The 23,237-nt window shown below is 38.8% G+C and overlaps 1 protein-coding gene across 3 annotated transcripts in view; it reads left to right on the forward strand.

Moving 5' to 3' along the window:
- Positions 1–23,237, forward strand: part of LOC134223652 (equilibrative nucleoside transporter 1) — a 164,384-nt gene that overhangs the window by 65,199 nt on the left and 75,948 nt on the right. For all 3 annotated transcript variants that reach the window (XM_062702849.1, XM_062702843.1, XM_062702853.1), the window contains exon 2: positions 7,659–8,274. In XM_062702849.1, the coding sequence (XP_062558833.1) occupies positions 8,202–8,274 (73 nt within the window). In that variant the 5' untranslated portion in view covers positions 7,659–8,201. The remainder of the gene's footprint in view (positions 1–7,658; positions 8,275–23,237) is intronic.

The following is a 23,237-nucleotide window of genomic DNA, read 5'->3' on the forward strand; positions in this document are numbered from 1 at the left end:
AGAAACGTTCAATGTGTCAATTGCGAGATCAGATATGACGAGGTTTCCTTATAAGATTTTGGTGCATCAGTCAAATCCCGCAAATGTGTTTTATTGCGTTTTGTATTTTGTCTACAGCAGCCCGTTGTATACATAACTCTATTTTGTGTAGGATTCCGATCCTATTTGGGCACCTTAATTAATCTGTGCCATGTGACACCAGCAATATAAAGTTTGTGTCTGGGAATTTTGTCTATTTATAATTTTCATTGCCTACCTTCAGCACCAAACACAGAACATTAAGAAATGGTACGAGCACAATTCAATTCAAACATTTGCCACTTACAGGCAGTGGTGGAAATCTGTGAAGCTTACTCACAAAACGAGAAGTAGGCAATGCAAAATACTCGCGAACATTTGTTTTGCCTTTTTCTTGCCTACCTACTACTCGCAGAGAAAACAAAAAACGAACCCCGAAAAATGTTCGTGAAGCTTCGCGAGTCATTCGGGTTAATTTGCAAAAAGTCATAAAACAACCTCGGAACATGTTTATCACGGATGTTCGAGCAAGAACACGGTTATTTATTGTTATTGTGTTTATGTCGAATCAAATTTATCCATTGTATTCGAAGTAACCACAAATACTCGCGACCGTGATTTTTACTCCCGAACAAAATACTGCCCTGCTTCTTGTCTTTGCTCTGCCCGTACTCGCGAACAAAGCAAGCGCCAGAAAAATGCAGGCAGTTGGTTCGCGCGAGTGTGGCAATTTTGGTAGGCCCAATTACACTCTTTTCTTACTCGTGAAGCGAGTATTTCCACCACTGCTTACAGGTAAGATAAAACAAACCGTAACAAAGCCTTCCGGAATCCAATACAAATTTCACGCATGCTGCGTCGCAGCAAAACTGGAATAATAAAAATGACAGTTTTGCGTTGCTTCAGTATTGAATGGGGTGCCCTTGAAAACGCGAGTGAAATTTGTTTTGGATTCCGTGAGGCTTGTCCTTAAAATTGTTCAATATCTAGGAGTCAATTCTGTGGAACATACTGCCTAGTGGCCCTAGCCGAGAAAATGATATTTAGGAATTGAGTTTAGAGATTAGTTTTGATAAATTGTTTTGGAGATTAGATTTTGTTATGATTTAAAACGGATTTTTGGAGATATGAGCTGGAAAATAGTTTTACCGGCTAAATTGATGGGAGGCCCGGAGACCCAAACGGAAGAAAAAAGTACCTAGCGTTGAATATTTTTAAACTTACTTTGTAGTTTATTGCCGAAATAGAGTGAATTAAACATCTAGTTGAGCAAATAGCACCACTGGCGGCGCCAGAGCTCGGATAATGGTGGGATATCAGCATTTTTGGCGTAATTGATTCATTCATAGTTTGGCTTCAGTAGTAAGAACTATATTTGAACCGTTTGTTTGAGAAAATGCATACGTAACCATTTTGGCCAAAATAAGATTTTTATATATTCTGAATCCTCGTCCAAAAATAGTAGTCTGGCAAAAAATATGAAAAAAAAAATAGAAAGTCAAGTGAGAAGTGGAAAAGTGGAAAGAGAAAGGAGAACTGAGAACTGAGAATAGAGTACTACTTCTCCCTACTCTCTTCTTCCTCCTCCCTTCTTCCTTCCGCATGCTTTCTTCTTTCTTCTTTCTTTATTCCTAATCCCTTCTTCCTCCATCCTTCTTTATTCTTCATTATTTCTTCTTCCTTCTTCATTCTTCCTTCTTCCTTCACGCAGAAGAATCCTGTACGATTGAAACAACAAGGGGAACGGTTCGCACTTCATCCCATAGCTCCTATTTCCACCCCATCAAAAACAAAGCAATGGAAAGGAATTTGGTTGGTTTCTTATTTTCGCGACAAGATTGGTGCTGTATTTCTTTGTTTTGCGATGAGATGAATATATGTTCAGTGGAGATGGAAAATGGAACAGTTTCCCTATTTCGATTGTTGCATCAAACAACGTGGATATATTTGTTTCAATCTTCAAAATTGTTGCTTCAACGCTGATTCACTGCTTAGTTCCATGGAACATTATTGTTGCTTCCTTTGTTTCCTGCGATGCAGGATTGAAACAAAAATAAAATCGTTCTTTTGACAACCATTACGACAACCTGTATAAACTGATCAACATAAATCATCCTATCTACAAAAAGTAAGCATGGAGCAGAGGTAAGGTGAATGACTCTCACGCCCCATGCAAATAGTTCGATTCTATTTCTGTCACAATTTTTCTCTTTTGTTGATGTCATCGTAGTGTCGATAAAGTAGTCTCGCAGCATTTTCGAATGTAACAACAACCATGAATATTTTTGTTTTCTGATGTATTATTTGACAGCGATAGCTGAATAGCATGGTTGAAACAAATATATACGAGAGTTGAATCATCTATCGCGTATGGTTGATTCAAACCCCATTTGTGGTTGTATCAACCAAAAATTTTGTTATTCATAAATCAATGCAAAAATATTGTTGATTTGAAGCCGAATCTGGTTGATTCTATTACATTTTTTCTCCGTGTTCTTCCTGCTTCTTTTTTTCGACTTCCTTCTTCTTTCTTCCTTTTTTCTTCTTCCTTCTTTTTTTCTTCCTTCTTCCCTCTTTTTTCTTCCTTCTTCCTTCTCCCTTATCTTTCTTCCTTCTTTCTTATTCTTTCTTCCTTTTCTCTCTTCTTTCTTCCTTCTTCATGCTTTTTTCTTCCTTGATCCTTCTTCCCTCCTCATGCTTCTTTCTTCCTTTTTCCTTCATCCTTCTCCTTTCTACCTCTTCTACCTCCTTTTTTCCACCCTCTTCCTGCTTCCTTCTTCCCTCTTCCCTCTTCCATCTTCCTCCTTCTTTCTTCTTTCTTCTTTCTTCCTTCTTCTTTCTTCTTTCTTCTTTCTTCTTTCTTCCTTCTTCATTCTTCCTTCTTCCTTCTTTTCTGTTTATTCTTCATTCAGATATGATTTTGCTTCGTATTACTTGCTACTCACTATCTCATTTCACACCCTTAATAAGGAAACGTATTTCAACTATTCGGCCAAACGGCATTCGGCCAAATGACCCTTTCGGACAATTGTTTTTTTTTTCAAAACTTTGTCTTTGACATGGCGATTAATAAATCAAAGCCTATTGAATTCTGGCCTCCAAAACCAGCACAGTGTATGAAGGGCTGTGCGACATAAGATCAAAAGGACAAAACGAAGGTTTTTTTTTTTTTGAAAAGCTCAGTTGCTTCGTTGCAAGAGAATTGGAAACATTCTTCTACGCTACTCGGAACCCTCCATCCAAGTAGCTCGAAGCCTCCTTTCAAAAGGCTCGGAAGCCTCTTTTCAAGAGACGTGGAATCCTACTTTAAAGAGGCGTGGAATCCTACTCTCAAGAAGCTCGGAAGCCTCCTTTCAAGAGGCTCGGAACTCGGAAGCCTCCTTTCAAGAGGCTCGGAAGCCTCCTTTCAAGAGGCTCGGAACTCGGAAGCCTCCTTTCAAGAGGCTCGGAAGCCTCCTTTCAAGAGGCTCGGAACTCGGAAGCCTCCTTTCAAGAGGCTCGGAAGCCTCCTTTCAAGAGGCTCGGAAGCCTCCTTTCAAGAGGCTCGGAAGCCTCCTTTCAAGAGGCTCGGAAGCCTCCTTTCAAGAGGCTCGGAGCCTCCTTTCAAGAGGCTCAGGCCTCCCTTTCAAGAGGCTCAGGAAGCCTCCTTTCAAGAGGCTCAGAGCCTCCTTTCAAGAGGCTCAGGAAGCCTCCTTTCAAGAGGCTCAGAAGCCTCCTTTCAAAAGGCTCAGAAGCCTCCTTTCAAGAGGCTCAGAGCCTCCTTTCAAGAGGCTCAGGCCTCCTTTCAAGAGGCTCAGAAGCCTCCTTTCAAGAGGCTCAGGAAGCCTCCTTTCAAGAGGCTCAGAAGCCTCCTTTCAAGAGGCTCAGAAGCCTCCTTTCAGAGGCTCAGAGCCTCCTTTCAAGAGGCTCAGAAGCCTCCTTTCAAGAGGCTCAAGCCTCCTTTCAAGAGCTCAGAAGCCTCCTTTCAAGAGGCTCAGAAGCCTCCTTTCAAGAGGCTCAGAGCCTCCTTTCAAGAGCTGGAAGCCTCCTTTCAAGAGGCTCAGGAAGCCTCCTTTCAAGAGGCTCAGAAGCCTCCTTTCAAGAGGCTCAGAAGCCTCCTTTCAAGAGCTCAGAAGCCTCCTTTCAAGAGGCTCAGGAAGCCTCCTTTCAAGAGGCTCAGAAGCCTCCTTTCAAGAAGCTCAGAAGCCTCCTTTCAAGAGGCTCAGGAAGCCTCCTTTCAAGAGGCTCAGGAAGCCTCCTTTCAAGAGGCTCAGAAGCCTCCTTTCAAGAGGCTCAGGAAGCCTCCTTTCAAGAGGCTCAGAAGCCTCATTTCAAGAGGCTCAGAAGCCTCCTTTCAAGAGCTCAGAAGCCTCCTTTCAAGAGGCTCGAAGCCTCCTTTCAAGAGGCTCAAGCCTCCTTTCAAGAGCTCGGAAGCCTCCTTTCAAGAGGCTCGGAAGCCTCCTTCCAAGAGGCTCGGAAGCCTCCTTTCAAGAGGATCGAAAACCTTTTTTAAGAGGCTCGGAAACCTCCTTTCAATAGGCTGAGAAACCTCCTTTCAATAGGCTGAGAAACCTCCTTTCAAGAGGCTCGGAAGCCTCCTTTCAAGAGGCTCGGAAGCCTCCTTTTAAGAGGCTCGGAAGCCTCATTTCAAGAGGCTCAGGAAGCCTCCTTTCAAGAGGCTCAGGCCTCCTTTCAAGAGGCTCAGAAGCCTCCTTTCAAGAGGCTCAGAAGCCTCCTTTCAAGAGGCTCAGAGCCTCCTTTCAAGAGGTTCAGGAAGACTCCTTTCAAGAGGCTCAGGAAGCCTCCTTTCAAGAGGCTCAGGAAGCCTCCTTTCAAGAGCTCAGAGCCTCCTTTCAAGAGGCTCGGAGGCCTCCTTTCAAGAGGCTCGGAGGCCTCCTTTCAAGAGGCTCGGAAGCCTCCTTTCAAGAGGCTCGGAAGCCTCCTTTCAAGAGGCTCGGAGACCTCCTTTCAAGAGGCTCGGAGGCCTCCTTTCAAGAGGCTCGGACGCCTCCTTTCAAGAGGCTCAGAAGCCTCCTTTCAAGAGGCTCGGAAGCCTCCTTTCAAGAGGCCCGGAAGCCTCCTTTCAAGAGGCTCGGAAGCCTCCTTTCAAGAGGCTCGGAAGCCTCCTTTCAAGAGGCTCGGAAGCCTCCTTTCAAGAGGCTCGGAAGCCTCCTTTCAAGTTGCTCGGAGGCCTCCTTTCAAGAGGCTCGGAAGCCTCCTTTCAAGAGGCTAGGAAGCCTCCTTTCAAGAGGCTCGGAAGCCTCATCTCAAGAGGCTTGGAAGCCTCCTTTCAAGAGGCTCGGTAGACTCCTTTCAAGAGGCTCGGAAGCCTCCTTTCAAGTTTTCTCAGCTTCTTGAGCTTGATCCGTAGTTGCTACTCCATTATAGCAAGGCCAAAAGATGTTTGCTTGGAACCAACAGAACAAGCTTTTTCCGTTCATTCCCAATTCTAGCAGTTATCGCTAGAATGGTCTTGTAGAAGTCATAGATGATGGAAGCCGTATGGAAGAACATATGCGATTGATAGAACATGAGAAATATAGGAAAAGATACAAATTAAAATAATGGAATGGACCTGGGATTGAACACACAACCTCCTGCGTAGCCATATGACTACCAAGCCCATTTTATAAGTTTTCTCAGCTTATTTCTAGAAAGTAAAATAACACGCCATAGACCGTGTTTCATTTTTCACTAATATGTACCTATTTAAAGTTCAGCAAATACACTTGTTCGAACCGATATCAATCATCGCTGTTTCATTAAAATGCCATATAAAATTAAAAATAAATAATTTAATATACTCTCCTTTTGTTTTGAAGAATGGGACATTGTTTTTATTGTTGTACATATTAAATTATTTATTTAAGGAATTGCAATTACCCATTTTTGAAATGTTTTGCAAGGAATCAAACAATATGTCATAAATTCTTTTGATTTCATCGATTTTACCCACCACTGTTTAAAAATATTTGAAACATGAAAGTAAAGGTAAAACCAAAGTTCAGCAGGCCAATTTCCAGTTGGAATGTAGAGCCATAGAAGAAAAATAAGAAGTAGAAGTAGAAAAAGAAGAAGAAGAAAAATAAGGTTGATGAAACAAGACTTTTATCGGGTTTTCAGGGTGAATGCGTGCGTTGAAAGATCGCTTCTGAAAATGCTAATTTTCTATTCATTTTCTTCTTCATTGGCATTACATCCTCCACTGGGATCTAGTGGCTACCGCTACTGCCTTATAAGCAGGAGGTCGTGAGTTGAGTTTCAGGCTCGTCCCTTTCCTACTTTGTATTTCTATCATAGTTCTTTCCGAGATATAGAGAGAGAGATGTAATGGTGATTAGTCCCAAATCAATATCTGTGGTAACGGATGGAAGTGATGCTACACTCATACAATTGTCCAGGCTTGTACCACCTACGAATTTGTGCGAATTGTTCAATGCTAATGCTAATGCCAAGGAAAATCGAGACAATTTCCAAACCGATAGTTGCCTAGACCGGCACCGGGAATCGAACCCAACCACCCTCAGCATGGTCTTGCTGTGTAGCCGCGCATCTTACCGAGCGGTTAAGGAGGGCTCCTAATTTTCTATTCATATTGTAATGTATTTGAAATGGCGATAAACCTAAGAAACCTAGAAATATATTTTTTGTTCAGGAGTTTGATATTTTCGGGCAAGCGCGCTTTCGTATTTTGTACAACACAACACAACGTGGAAAACACGTTGTTTGCACTAACAGAATGAACGAGGCTGCCTGCCACGCGTGTTAAGTGTTCTATGACATATAGATGAATCATTGATTTTTGCGATAAATCTCTATCCAAAATACTCTGTTTACTAACATTGGTTTTCACAAGATCTAGTGAAAAATAAATCTTATTTAGGTATTAGTCATGCATGGTTTGGTCCCTGTTTGTACTATTCGTTCAAATATATTCCAATCGATAAATCGTTTATGTGATGCAATTGAAAAATATGTTGAACGGAGACTTCCTGCGCGCATTCTCGAAGATATGAGATTGTATTTAGTACACAAAAGTTTTGCTCTCGCATCCCCATTGTCGAATCGCATTTTGACGTCACGTCCGAATACAATCAGTTCACGCGCTGTTTGCCTTGACGACACAAAAGCACAACGTGGTCGTCGGGTCGGGCGGCAACATTTCAATCAATAACATCTTTACCAAAGCAACCATGCTTTCCTAATGGAATGACACGCGACTCGTGAAACGTACAGTGAGACACGCTTCCTGAGTTGTTTTTTTTGCGCGCGCTCCTCGCGTCGCCCAATATATCGTTGCCATGTGAGTTAGTTCAGCGCATGACACGGTATGCCGTCACTTACATGTAGCTAGGATGAATGGCCTATCGTGGACCCAGTAGAAGCAAAATGTTTGTTTAAAATTTCGTATTCTAGGATGAAATACTAATATACGAGAATAAAGAAATATCTGAGTACGGCTAGGCATTCTGATTAACTCTCAGAGTGAGATAAATAAAGTGCATTTACAAATATATAATCGCATTCATCCCTGATCCTCTTATATCGTACGGCATTTTCCTTACCCTGAATGCGCTAATTTCACTTGTCATATTTTCTGAAATCTACACACTTGTATGACCCATATCTTTCTTTTTCTCCAATGTCTCACTTATTTTTAGATCTGACGCTCCCCCAGCGCTCCCAGAGTAACGGCCGCACCGCGTGCCTTGAGTATGTACAACATTAAATTCGGTGGATCATCCAAAAGGACAACGCCGCAGTCGCACAGTGTGTCTCGAGATGCATAGTGTTATCCCGCGCGAAATATCAACGCGACGAAGAAGTTAATAAACCGCGAAGCCAATTGTACCGAAGCAGAGCGTCATCCGAAAATCTAATAATCGCGCGTGCGTTCGAGTGCCGAAATTGGAACATGTGTGCTGGTGCCTAGAATCAATAATCGGAAGTTTTATTGCTGCAACCGAACGTTTTGAACGTTCGTCACATTGGCCACGTGCGTGATCGGTTTACGTTATAGAGAGAGGCTCTGCCGATGGTGAACGAATCGTCCAAACCTTCTGCTACCAAAGTGTGTACGGTTGAATGTGAATAAAAGTGTGTGGCTTTTAGGTGGTTTTTTGACCCAAGAAAATAGGAAGTTAGTGTTTTGTTTTCGTTGTTGATGATTGGCTTGTTGGACGCGTACATCTCTATCAGGAAACATGGCTGCAAACGATAATCAGAATCTGTTGGATTCCAAAAAGAACGGTTCCATTAGCATTGTTGGAGGAAGAGGTGAGTAGCATTCTAACTACTAGTATGAACCATGTGTAGATTGTCTACTTTGACATAAAATATCAGCTAAAAATCTACGACTGAATATACCATCGGACTATTTTTTTGTCGGAAACTTGTATTCTTCGAACAAGAATATCTTCAAACTATGTAGTTTATAATTGCTCAATATCCGGAATAAGAGCATTTTAAATTCAGATGACTGCACGATGCATGGTTGATGCACATTTCTATCTCCATATAATTCAGCGTCTGTGCTGATACCGCCCGTTCCACACCGTAGACGGCGGGAAGTGCTCAAATGATAGCAATTTCCCGTGCCATGCTGTAATAGTTGGTAGACCCCGTTAGGCCCCACCACCATTGCACGTTTATATCCATACACACTATCATCAGGTATTTGATGGAAGAGAGTTTTGCGTTACTATAACGAACGAACGTGATATCGGCTGACACTTCAACATTTATGGTTTACAGCGATTCACCTGGGCAAGATTAATGAAGTGCTATGATTATAAAATCAATATTATCCACTTCGTAGTTTTACAACGTTTGAAATGGTTACTGATATGAAAATATGTGTTTGCAGGTCTAGGAACAACGTATCATCAAATTGCGAAAAAATGATAATCTATATTTGATGGTGGTCTATAAGAGTAAATGTTACTATAATTTAGAACAAATCTTCAACTGATTTGATTTTTGAACTGTTCACCATGTAATAGTCTTAAAATTATTTATCATTTTTTGTAATTGATTAAAAAAATCCCCCTCGAAGTACCAACCTGGTATACATACTTCACTCTGTTCTAGCGGTCTTCGTGGTCATTGACCTGTATGTATATTTTTGTTACGCGTAAAAATAAACGTCTAATGGATTTGAAATGGGTTTTCAATGTGAACCTAAATATAGGAAGTACAGCCTAACGACGAGTGCTAGAGTAAAATATTTCTGTATAAAAAATGTTGGCAAAGAGTGGCATTCGCAGTCATTTTCGGCGGACTTGTGGAGAATCGTTCAAGAAATTCAGAGATTTCTTCAAGAATTTCTCCGAAACTTCCACAGAAAGTCCAGCAGAAGCTTCTCCAGGCATTCTTTGGGAAAGTTTATTGAGAAACGACTTTAGGTATTTATTCAGGACATTGTTCAGGAACTTCTTTCAGAATATCTCCAGAAGGGGGCTTGATTTGGAACTAGAATCATCATGATATACGAATACAAAATAATAACTTGCTTTAGAAATCTCGCAGGAAGTGTTTAATGAACACAAAGTTACGATTCGACAGCATTCCAGAGTGAAATGTCAATCAACAAAAGGAGAAAATAAAATCTCTGCAGTGCATCCTGCTAGGATTTTGCAGAACTTATCAGTGAATTTTTCAAAATTCCTTTCAAGAGATCTAGGAAATTGCTTCAGGATTTCCGAGGAATTTATCCAAAAAAAAATTGGTGAATTTTCCATCCAGAATTCTGGAACATTTTATTACCGAGAAATCATTGCGGAATTTTCCAGAACTTCTGTTGGAGGAATTTTCAAGAATCTTTTGAGAAGGAATTCTTCAGAATTCTTTGAGGAGGATTCTAAAATTTTTGAAGACAGAATTTGGAATTTTTGGATAAACAGGCTTGGTGATCATATGGCTACTATTTATGCACAGTGGTTAAAATCCCGAAAAACGTGATCGTCAGCTTTTTCGGTATGAAATCGTGTTTTAAATGGCATAGTATGTTCAGCAAGTATGTTGCATACATCAAGGGGTATCATTTGATAAATTTTTATTTTTTATTAAGTCACTTAAAAGTAAGAAAGAAATTTTATTTTTTTCAAATTTTGAAGGAACAAAATGACGTCTTTGGGAAAGTTGACAGAAATAATGTACAGACAAACTTAGTCACAGACACTAGGGGTCTATCTATTGAAAAGAACAAAATATGACTCAATTTTAGATAATAGGTCATTTAACCCTATAAAAACTGGTATTCAATTCATAATTTTGCATGGTCGAATTTTTGAGTTTTACAATGTTCTAGAAGCTTATTCAGCACATAAAAATACAGCATTCAGCTACTTAATCATAACAATATTTTCTATTGTTAGAAGGAAATTCGAGATTTACGAACAAAATTACACATTTTTCACACCAAAATATCTCGCATGGTTGCAAAAAGTGGCAGCCAAATTAATGCACATTCATAAGATAAGCTTCAAAGCTCTCTATTACAAGTGGTTTTATTTGTATCTCGTTGTATCATCGTCAGATATTTGTTATTGAAAAATAACAATTATTCTACATGTTCGAGTAATTCTTTTATATGAGATAAATATTTATGGTTAAAACATCAACTGGTCTTAATTACTAAGTCTGAAACTTGATTCCTGCTTATGCACAACATGTGATAGATTTCTCGCTTAATTTTCCAAAAGAGCCTAAGTAACATTTTTCATGAATTAATTTGAGTACTGCAACCAAAAGCCTCCATATTGAACTGTTGATTGCACTATTCAAATCAATTCTTTAAAAAAATTGCTTAGGTCTTTTTAAAAAGTTAAGCGAGATTTAGTTCGAAAAATGTATTGAAGGGTCCTTCGGTGGGGTGTCATCCCACGAAACCAGTACGCTAGACAGGTGCTTTCCCTACTAAGGTACGAAGAGTTATTTCTGAAAAATAGATTGCGATTCGGCTATACGTACCTGATGCTGAACATTTTGGTTACATTAGTAGGGTAAAACGTCCTATCGTTGTGGTATGCCCTAATGTTGCGGTAGTGTTTAAATCCAGCTTTTTACGCTAGCCATAAATTATCGAGGGGTGAATTAAATTTGACGTATGCCGTGAAATGATTTTGAAGAATGGTATCTTGGTAGCCATGAATTAGAGTCTAAAAATCTGTCATGTTTGCCTCCATCAAAAAATGTTATGAAAATCGCGTTCAGATTTGTATTTCATATATGTTTCAAAATATGAAACTAATTTCTAGGGCTTTGACTGTGCAATTGCAGAGCTGAAATTAGAACACAAAGGTTGCAACCTGAAAACTGCATTAGGAGTACGAGGAAATCGGAGAAAGGAAGACGGAAACATTGTATCTATTCGACCAGCTCGTATTGAATGACCAATTCAACAGATGAAAACCGTAAACCACCACTTTTTACGATGGTGAATTGAATTTAGATTATTTTGTGGGTAATATATGATCAATAGGGGAGCAACCCCGTGAAACAAGCACTAGTTCTTGAAGCCACCGTTTGTTGGTGTGGCGCTAGTGCTGTTCTTGAAATTTAAAGCTCCGTTCATATTGTACCGTACATTTCGCGCGGGTATTTAATTATGTATCGCAAAATGATTTTCGATCCTGGAAATTTTAAATTTCAATAACTTAAGTTATATTGTTCTGTTTTCGTCATTTACCCAGCATTTTACGTGCGGTAATAGCTGCCACAATATAATTATCATCAAAATCAGCCGAAATTATCACCGAAAAAAAAAATAATTTCGATAGCCGCCACAATTTAACATGTTCTGGAAAGGTGAAATCTATTTGACATTTGTCTTGTGTCATTTGCCATCGCAGCGATCATCATCATCCTCATGAATTTATCATTTTTGGCGAATAAAGGTTGCATGAAGAAGAAGAAGAAGTCGAAGGATAATATTTGAAAAAAATTGCACGGGGAAACATACGGGAAGTTTTTTAAAACTCTTCTCAAACGTTTTAGGAGCAATTTAATTAAAAACGGTTGGCAGTACGGGGCTAGACTTTCCTTCTACTGCATAATAAACGCAATTTTTAGATTTCAAATTTTATTTTGTGATATCACACTTGATACATAGTATGAGAAAAGTCCAAACCAGTACTGCTTTCCGTTTTTAATCAAATTACTTCTAGACATTCCACTAACAGAGCTAAGGTCCTTCGAGAAATAAGTTTATCAGAATCCGAGTCAAAGTCCATCTCATTTACCGAAAAATTAGGGTCGACATTTTCTTGATATCTGAACTAAAATTAATGCCGCTGCTGAATCCCGCATGGTCTTTATGCAAATAAGATTGCTGCGAATGTGTTTTGAAAATTGGATGAAATGTTAATGAAATGTCAATGAAATCAAGAAGGCAAGCGTTACAATGCGTTACGCTTCAAATTGCATACATCATTGAATATCTCAGAACGAACACAATTAGTTAATGTTGAAATTGCAAATTTAAATCGCTGCAATCTTCTCATTGATGCATGTCAATCGAATGATAAGACTTTACTTTAGCTCAAATGACCTGTGCATACTGAAAATTCATTTTTGAACAGACTAAAAGGGGGTGTCCAAAATGTGTACATTTGGGGGTCCAAAGATGTTGCACTGTCCAGAACGAAGAATATTTTCATTTCAGATACAGTAGCCGTTCGATAACTGCAAAATGTTTACTTTGCAGTTAACGAATATCGTTCGATAACTGCAACGCATTCTAGACGTCAAACTGTTGTCAATCGACGTCAGATGCAATAAAAGTGCATCTAAATGTGCAGCGCAATGCAGCTGTCATTGAGTCTGACATCAGTTTGAAGTTTAGCGGTCCGATAACTGCAAAACTGTTGCAACTATCGAATTGCAGGTCAAAAGCATTGTACAAGTACTTTGCAATTGCACTGCATTTCTGAGCAGCAAAATAAATAAATTCAAACATGAACAGAAAACAGCTGGAGATACCAGCGTTTTTGTTTTACTTTGCTTTAGATTCCAACGAAAATAGTGTTCTAAAATTTGGAGGAAAAATAAATCACTGCTGATCAATCAGTTAATTGGTTTGCCGTCTATTTTTTTCTACTTGAAAAAAATTGTTTTTTTTACAGAACAGTACATTTACAGAACGATGCATTAGAAATTAAAGGCTCACTCTTTATCACAATGCCAAATATTTGCCAAATTCCTTCAGACATCTATCACAACTGTTCAGATATCGACATGGGTATCAGGCAAACTTGACAAATTTGTTATTATTAATAATTTGGTATTTTTTATTGTAACAAATACAGTGCTGATAACTTTTGCGCTATAGCGAAACATGTGTATCTGAAATGAACGATTCAGCTATCCAGCTTTCCACGCTCACCATAATGGCGGATGCTATAATAAGTTTGACAAGAACTGCTTCCCGACACTGAACTGAAATTTTCGTCTCAGCAAACCCTGATTTTTCCGATTTTCCCGTTACCAACGATACACAATAATTTGTTTATTATTCCATCAACAAAAGCATTTGCGCAAGGCTCCAAATCTTATAATTTTTTATTTACTATATTTTCTAACTCTCCTATTATTTCAGGTATTATCGGATAATTAAGTATGCGAGGAAATATGCATACAATTAAGATTCCATTGGCTTTAATTTATCTTCAATTCTAACATGGCCGTGCAGCGTGCAGTTTGAGAAGCATGTGATCAACAGCAGTGTACCTACATATTATGTATACATAATTGTCGTGGCCGAGCGAGTTGGGCATATAATGTGTAGGTATACAGCACAGCTTCATAAAGTCTGATAAAAGCGATTTAGGGTCTTTGAAACCAACATTCTGAAACAATCGATCATCGTTGCATGCATTTGTGTTGACTTGTAGTTGCGTTGGGTAGAAATTATTTGGGCTAGATCTAGAATATCGTGTTGTGATGTTATTCGAATGAGGAGAAAATTATCGAATGTTTCAGTTTGAATTGTCGGTATCAGGAATTTATGTGAGAGTTGTCCTGAATTGATGACTTTCATGGTTCTTTACTCATACTGTACGACCAAAGGAAAAAAGTACATAAAGGACATATCTGACAATTTAGCAAGGTGATACGATCCTACGATGCGCAGCTCAACTCCCCGCGATCATATTGCGGAAGCGTGGAGCATTGTTAGCTAGAGTTTTCGCGGTTTACATATGTCTTATATCATATCTTGATACAAATGTTTTAGACACGAGTTCTACGTTCCTAAGCTATGGCAGATAACATCCAGATCCAGACGGTTTTTCGTGAAACCGGCGTTTGAGCATTTTGAAAACACCGGATTACATTCCAAAAACTGTAAATCTCTGGCAAAGTGTTCGATAATACGAAAATTTTAAATAAACGCTATTTCAAATTGATATTGATGAGGATGTTCAATATCTCATTGTTTTCAGAGAGACCGATAAGGCTTCTTTACACCTTCTAGCAACAGATTGCGCTACCCTTAGGCATATTTTATGACAATTGAGGGAACCGTTAAATTACAAAACTCTTCATTTATGACTGTTTACTCCGGGATCATTTTATCATATCTGAAATAAGAAAAACATTAGAAAATGTTCGCATAATTAATAATTAGAAATTTAGAAATCTTGCATGGATTTTCTTGTTGATAGAAAAATAAACAATTCGATAGGTGTCATTGGTAACGGGAACAATCAGCGTTTGCTTAGATAGGAATTTCAGTTCAGTGTCGGGAAACAGTTCTTGTCAAACTTTTTATAGCATCCGCCATTATGGTGAGCGTGGAAAGCTGGATAGAGATAATTGCAATAAATTTATGAAACATATGTTAGACGGTGCGCTTTTTCTTTTAACAACAGCCTAAAATCGAGCCTAAAATATTTACTGTTTATTTATTTTTTATTCGAATTAAATCTTTCCTCGAGCGATATTGTCGCATGCGTCACTGTGTTCCGTGCTTAAAGCCGAAGCTTGACAGCTAGCACCAAGTTTAGCACCAAGTTTTCGGCTTCAATCATATTGTATGCAGATGACAGCCGTTTCAGGGGGCTGTAGGGGAGGAGAAGACCACCAGCTGTCATCGAGAGAAAAAGTAGAATCATTGAAATTTTGATGATGGTGTGGTATAGGAAATGAAGTATATTTTTGTTATAAAACAAAAATTAAGAACGTTTCTCTAAAAATTCCTGGTTTATGGGGTTAGAATTTCAAAAACACACTAAATAAAGCCTGTCTACGTTAAATTTCGGACACTGAGACAATGTCCAATTGATTTGTAGCCATTTCATCACTTTGACAAGAATGAAAATATGCTCAAAGAATCACATAAAGCGGAGGGATTCAGCTGTCATGTAAATTAATCTTCTCAGTGGTTTGTAAAAATTTAAAAAAATACCATTGGATGGGTGTCCGAAATTTAACGTGGACAGGCTTTAGACATGATATCTCGATTTTTATATTTTTTTCGAATAAGCAGTTGATGCTTAAGATTGTTGAATTTCTAACCCCACAAACTAAAAATTGATCGACAAAAAAATTTCTTTAACGTTCTAGAGACATTTTAATTCTCATTTTCTATATCATGCCATGTCAAATTTCCATGGTTCTACTTTTTCTCTAAACTTTTCCAGGTGGCAGCACTGATGAAGGAACCTCCCCCATACTCGCAAGCACTAGACAAATGAAGGTCCAAATGCTTCGCATTGGCCAATACACTATATATGAGAGCACAGAAATTTCCCTGTTTGAAATGCGGAGTAGCGATGTAGTCGTTTCTGCGTTAGTTCTTAGAATCACGGATCAGGTGATGAGCCATGCCTCAAGAAATATGCCCCAACAATCTGCTCTGGGTGGATGACTAGTATCCCCATGTGACGTTATCCTTGGTAATCCTTTTTTAATATTGGCATTAATTAATACCTAACAATAATTATTTCTTGTGGGTAATTGTTGCCGCATTAATGGTCGTAAATAAACATCGAACCGCATTCGAACGAGTTTTGGTCGTCGGTAAACTTGAATAAAGGTGAATTTCAGACGGTTTTGTTTTCCCTAAGCCCTTTCGCGATCAGTGCATATTGTGCTTCACTTAAGAATTCAACAGATGGGGCATTTGCACTAGTTCAACCAATTATATCCCGGTAATAGAAAGATCTTTGCAATTTGTTGCTATTTGTATCGATGACCAGTCGATAATCAACAAAGGCAAATGATAGATATTTGTGGTGATTGTCTCCCAGTACATGATTGAATAGATAAAGGAAATTGAAGGCTGTGTAAATGTACATAAATGTTTATCAGTAATACCACTTTGAAAATCAGTTACACGTCTGTTAAATTAGCATTATTTTCCCCTTACGATTTAGGTGAGAACATCATGTGGTCATACAATAGAAAACAGCATTGGTTTTGCATTACAATCACTAGGTTAGTGAAAACGCCATGCTGTACCCTGAAAAACTTGGAATTAAATTGCTACAAGATTTGCAGTCATCGTAGAATTACACAATGAAAGAAAAAAACATATTAAATACGTTGCGCAAATGATATTGCAGCAATAGAATGTCATGGTGTTGTATTATTGGATTTGCCGAGATGATAAATAATTGAAAAACGTGGAAAACATCATGATTCGTATCCCATAAGCGTGCCTAGCTGTTTTATGGACACCTAAAACGAGTAGAGCCCTCCTTAGCCGTGCGGTAAGATGCGCGGCTACAAAGCAAGACCATGCTGAGGGTGGCTGGGTTCGATTCCCGGTGCCGGTCTAGATAATTTTCGGCTTGGAAATTGTCTCGACTTCCCTGGGCATAAAAGTATCATCGTGCTAGCCTCATGATATACGTATGCAGAAATGGTAACTTGGCTTAGAAACCTCGCGGTTAATAACTGTGGAAGTGCTTAATGAACACTAAGCTGCGAGGCGGCAATGTCCCAGTGGGGGATGTAATGCCAACGAAGAAGAAGAAGTAAAACGAGTAGAAGAAATGAAAATATTATGTTTTAGTGGAACACTTGATTGAAATAATAAACCATTGCTCCATTTAAAGCGCCATGCTAGAATTTTGAACAAAATTATGACAGTTGAATATTTTCATTAAAAACATCACTAGTCACAGATTGCTAAGATCCATTTATAAAAATTATAGTGGACACAGCCATGGTATACAGAAAACAAGGTAGGCTCGTTAGAAAAATGACACTGCAAATGTGACGCCAATTTTATCGCCATATGTTGGAGTACAAAAGTAAGCATGCTGCGACCGTACACGGAAGCCTCCATTTACCCATTAATGGGTACTTTCGTACCCATTTCGAAGAAAAGCGGCATAACTCATTTAATGGGTAAACCGCATTTACTCATTAATGGGTACTTCCATTGAACTTCAAAAAATGGGGAAATTTTACACCTTGTTTCGCTGCAGAAAATGTATGAAATTTACCCATTTTTTTCAAAACAATCCTTCTGAAATTTCAATTTATTGTTAATTGAAGGAGGGAATTTGAAGAAATACGAAACATTAAAATTTGTCGGAATATGGCTGTTTATTTAACAAAAATATTATTGATTTATTACCGCGGCATCCGGATCAAAATCCTTCCACTATTCTTCATAGAATGTTGGATTTATTTTGCTTCCAAGTAACTGAAACCTAGCTGAAAGCGGTGTACCAAACACTATGGATAGTTCATCTCTCCGGTTGACCGCTCCTAACATGTTTGCAGCAGGGGAGCTAGAGCAAGGGAGATTAGAACAATCCGCCACCGCCATCCGTATACTGAATGTCTGTAATAGAAACATATGCCAATCTTTTTCAGTAGCCACTTCCCAGTAATCACCACTTACCTTGTCCTGATAGTCCAGCGTTGCAGCTGCATCATAATTTTGCATGAAATTAGTTTTTTCATGCGATTTTTTTTAAATTTTTTCCTTCTGGTGCAGAAGACAGGTAAAATGACTGCTTTTCTTTTCAAACTTCTGGGAGGGTACGATTTACCCATTATTTTTTACCAGAAGTCATTCTCTATAATGGGGTGAAAATACTCTTTTTGTGTTGATAAAAATTTACCCATTATTTGACATATCGGTATTGATGCCAAAAATGGGTACATAAAATCCATTAAATGGGTATTTGCCAGCTTCCGTGTAGAGCATCGTCTCGGTCCAGCTTGTGCGAAGATAGCAGTGACGTCACATGTTTACATTCAAACTGAGTGTTTACATACGTGATGAGCCTGCCTTGTTTTTTGTATGCCGTGGGACACAGCATGTGTCAAAAGAGGTGATTCAGAGCATTATGGCACTTTCGCGTAAAAAGCTGGATAGTCCATTATGGATATAATTGCATACAAAACAATTGTGAATCCGCTAAAACTCTTCGAATCTACCGCTAGAACACTTTTTTTTTGACAAAATTCCGTTCAAAATGATGTAAAATCAACATTTTTCATTAAAAAATGCTTCCTTTGAGCCTTTTTTTGCGGTAGTGCTAAGGTCCTATTGTTGTGGTATCGTTCTCCATAAAAAATACAAGCAATACAGCAACAATAGGAATGACCTTCAAAAAATATCGCAACGATAGGCAACTACGTCCTATTATTGCGGTTTTTATTGTGATAAAAACAAAACAACATAAGTTTAGCACAATCGACGTAATATACACTGGCCAGTGGAGTGGAGATATATCAGCTTCCCCACTGATATTCTTCCCTCCCCCTTCATACGGGAGCTTGGCAGAAGGAAGGTCGTGTGATATGTGCCATCACAAATATTGCCCTCCGCTCGCTTTCAAATCGACTTCTATAAAAGCATTCTTCATGCCTGCCGTATCCTAACGGAACTATCAATTCTATACTTTCGCCTCTAATTCTATCATGAACATGTGCGTCTAAATTTGGAAGATGATATTAGCATTTCCATATCATTGAGATAGGGGGAATGTCGGCTTTGGCAGGTTTTGTTCTATTATTGGCAGGGGGGTTTTTTATGACTGACTAGGCTCAAATTTGGCCTGAATATTCTTTGCATATCAAAGAATATTGTGGCCAAATTTCATAAAATTTGGTCGACAAAAACCCCCCTGCCAATAATAGAACAAAACCTGCCAAAGCCGTCTTTCCCCCTACATTCATTCCGTTGCGTTCTGTTCCGAAAGAGAATGAGAGATTAAATGAAATATTGCATATGCCAAGAATTGTGAAGTGTGTCGGAAAAGCAATTGCTGGAACTGAAATAGTACTGCACCTCGGTAGCTTAAATTATTGAAAATCTTTTTCTAACATTATTGTGCGAAGACAGTTTTTTCGAAGCAGAAATAAACTTTTTTTTTAATCTTTATTATTGAGGTTTTTAGCCCTAGGTTAGTTCACCTCAGAACAAAAATAAACTTCTTCTAAACATTATACGGCCTACAAAATTCAGGGAAAGATGCTTCCTGTAATTAAAATCAACTAATTATGCAGTTGTAAGCATGGTATGCCGGGAATGAGGTAAATAACCCTTATTATAACAATTCCGTATTATTTTGTTGATTCAAGCAACAGGGCGTGTGACGTCAAACACAAACTCTTTCGTCGGTAATTTATTCGAAATATCTTCGGAATTTGCTCGGGAATTTTTTTAGATTTCTTCAGGAAATTATTCGCAATATCCTCGAAACATTCTTCGGTGTTCACTAAAAAAAAAATCTTCAGAATTTCTTCGGGAATTGCTCGGCAATTTCTACGGGATCTCCTCGACGAATTCTTCAAAATTACGTCGGCAAATGCTTCGAAATTTTGATCGTAATTTTTCCGAGAAATTCTTCGGAAGTTTCTCGGAATTTTTTCGGTAATTTTTTTGGGAAGCTAAAATATTCTCGGCAATTTATTCGGTAAATTCTTCGAAAATTCGTTAGGATATTCTTCAAAAGTTTCCTTGGGAGGTTTTTTAAAATCCATTTGGCATTTTTTTCCGAATGGGAATATAAATTTTAATGGAAAATTCTTCCGAACTTCCTCGAAAAATTCTTCGAAACTTCACCAGGAAATTTCTCGAGATATCCTCGGGAAATCATTCGAAATGTCCTTTAGAAAATTTTCAAAATTTGATCGGAAAATTCTCCGGAATGTTCTCGGCTAATTTTTCAAAATTTCCTCGAAAACTCTCTGTAATTTACTCGTCAGGAAAATATTAGAAATTACTTCGGTAAATTCTAGAAAAATTACTCTGGACATTGTTCGAAAGTTCGGCGGGAGTTTTATTTAACTTCTTTTTCGGGTAATTATCCGGAAATTTTGCGGTAGAATATTCATTGGAATCTCTTTCTTGGAATATTCACGCGAGATTCTTTGGAGGTTTTCACGGAAGATTAATCGAAATTTCCTCGAAATTTTTACAAGGTTAACCGGCGTGAGAAATTTTAGATTAGCGGCGTGACCGATTTTGAATAGCGGCGAGCCGATGCAAAAATGACGGCGGCAGTGGCGCACATCTCTGGAAATTATTTCTGTCGCAAAAGTCCTCCATAGCCGTTGTAAAACGGATAATTTTTGGAGGTGGTGGGGCATAGTTTTATTAGAAACAGGAAGAAATGGCTAAGATAGAGATAAAACGTTAAGACAATCTGTTGAAAAGCCACAGCAAATGTACCACTGATCAAGCTCCAACGAATTTTATCAACAATCATGACAATTTATGATTGGATTTTTACTTCATTCGATGGTCGCATGGAATATTAGTTTATATTCTCCTAAAATGGGGAGGTATTGTAAGTTTTCTACTCAAAAGTGAAAATTAATCAAAACACGAGAATCAAAGCCAATATGTAACTCACTATCTAAGCTTATTTGTGACAGTACCACTTAGTCAAAATCAACAAGGTACTAGAAGCGACTTATTGATAAATTATATCAATGTAAGCTTACTGTGCTGAATGACATCCTCTTAACTTGAACCTCTCAATGCCATCAACCACCAACGGTGTGCTATACGGTCTTCACGTTCGTAAAGACGATGGTGGTGGAGACGACAGCCACTTATAGTTCACGCGGATCGGAAGTTCGAGCTATTTATGAGCCTGTAGCCTCTATATAGATGTGGCTAAATAAGTGGGCTCATGATGGTATAGTGATACTCACCGTAAGTACCGTGTCATCAGTGCAACACAACCTTCAATATAGGCATTTAGGGCCCGGTTCGAAACCACGTGATGATTGTAGATGTGGGTGAGCCACCACCTCCCCGATTTTGGCGTGTGGTCCTGCTCGATGTAAATGAATAAAAGAAAATGGAAATCACGTAGTTTATGGATGACTCTCTAAACAACATTGATTATTTTAAAAGTGTGAGGTGGCTCTTCAACTACCACCTCTTACAATGACGTATGTACATTGTACAGTTAGGTTACCATTTATTGCAAATAACACCTCATTTGGTATAAATCTCAGAGCTTATAAGATTACAACTTATTGTAGGATTCTTCGTTCATTTAGATATTTTAAGGCATTGGACGAACCGTCAGTTGTAGGGATCATGTGATATTAGGTGTGTAATACGAGACTCGACTGTATCTTGATACCAATGCCCTCACTTTATCATGTCGAAAGGGGATGAATCGATGCAAAGAATTGAATTAAAAATAGAAAATTTTCATCGTACATCTTTAACACGGTCTATCACTCATTCTCATTCCATCCATTTGCGGCTGGCATGTTGGGAGGATAGATGGATAGCCGATGTAAGACGTCTGAGTTATTTTATAGCTTTTCACTTGATAGCACGCGACATCGCCGCTGCTTTAAACCCGGTCCACGCTCGGTACCCAAGTTGTGATCGTTTAACGACAACAGACATGTTGACTGGCCTTCTTGGCCGGGTTAATGATTTAATTGTACTTGAAATTGAAATTGAATTTTATTCTCTTCAACACTACACGTTTCTCTCAAAAGCGACAGTATAAAATTGCAAAAATTAAACGATTCTATGCACTTAACAAATATTATTTACATCTTCATTGGATTGCGCAGATGGTTCACCAGTAATATCCTCGCCGGTAGTATCTGGGCCTGTAGTAATAACCGGGATAGTAATACTTCTTGTAGTAATACGGCTTGTAATAGCCGTACGGTTTGTAGTGGTAGTATCCAACGCCCGCTTCCGTTTGCCTTGGGCCGGCAACCAGGGCCATCAGCGCAGCCACAAGCGTGAGGAAAATTACCGAAATGTTCATTTCCGCTTCTAATATGCAAACAAAAGTATTCTACGCCAACTGTTGATATTGTGGGCACGATCCGCAAATGTTTGCTTAGTCCCTCTCGCTTTCCACCAGATCGGAACGGTTCCCTCGAACGGTGCACTGAAACTGGTCCGCTATCGATCCAGCGCACCCGTAGTAATAGCCAACGATTCTGGCAATTTCCGTTGGGCACAATTCGCATCATTATACTATTGCGTCATTTATTGTGCATATTGCAGTTCGGAATGCCGCGCAAATGTGAATCGTGATAAATATCGCCGGCTTACAAAATATGCATGCACTACATTTAGGATGGGATGCCGGTACGGCTATGAGGCCAATATTTACGGAAGCTGGGTGGTGGGAAATTCAGGAGAACTGTTTATGATTTCACACACTCGATAAGTGTGGGCGTCGGATACATGAGTATTTATTGTTTTGCGAGCGTAATAAACTGAATGAAGACATGGTTTGCAATTGCTCGACGGAAAAATATATGTGGGAATGTAATAAATTTGTAATAAATACACTATGAAGGTTGACTAAGGATGTTTGGAATTGGAGCTCTGCACTACTTAATACTATCAGAAGTTTATTTATAGAACAGAAAGAATTAAAAAAATCCCTAGTGCAACATTCCGTACCGTTGGTTCAACTCAATTGTTTCAGCCTGGCCACATCATATTTTATTCCAATGGTAAGACAAGACAATTCTCCAACCGAACATTTCCTTGGCTAGACTCCATATATTGTGATAAGCTTTATATTGGTTTGAACAAAATTGTAGAAGTTCAGTCGATATCGCCCAAGTCAAATTTGAAAAGAAGATCGTTTCATGAGAAATGCTTTCTTTTTCTAGAATGTGGCGTTTGGCGCCTTTTCGCCAAAAGAGCTCAAAATAGATATTCATGATCCCAAAAACTTAAAAGCAGTAGTAGCAACCAATCTGTCAAAACCATCCAATTACACGAATATCGTGTAAAATTACGAGCAATGTGTAAAATATTTCTGCCA

Source organism: Armigeres subalbatus, chromosome 1 (genome assembly GCF_024139115.2).
Source record: "Armigeres subalbatus isolate Guangzhou_Male chromosome 1, GZ_Asu_2, whole genome shotgun sequence".
Taxonomy (NCBI): domain Eukaryota; kingdom Metazoa; phylum Arthropoda; class Insecta; order Diptera; family Culicidae; genus Armigeres; species Armigeres subalbatus.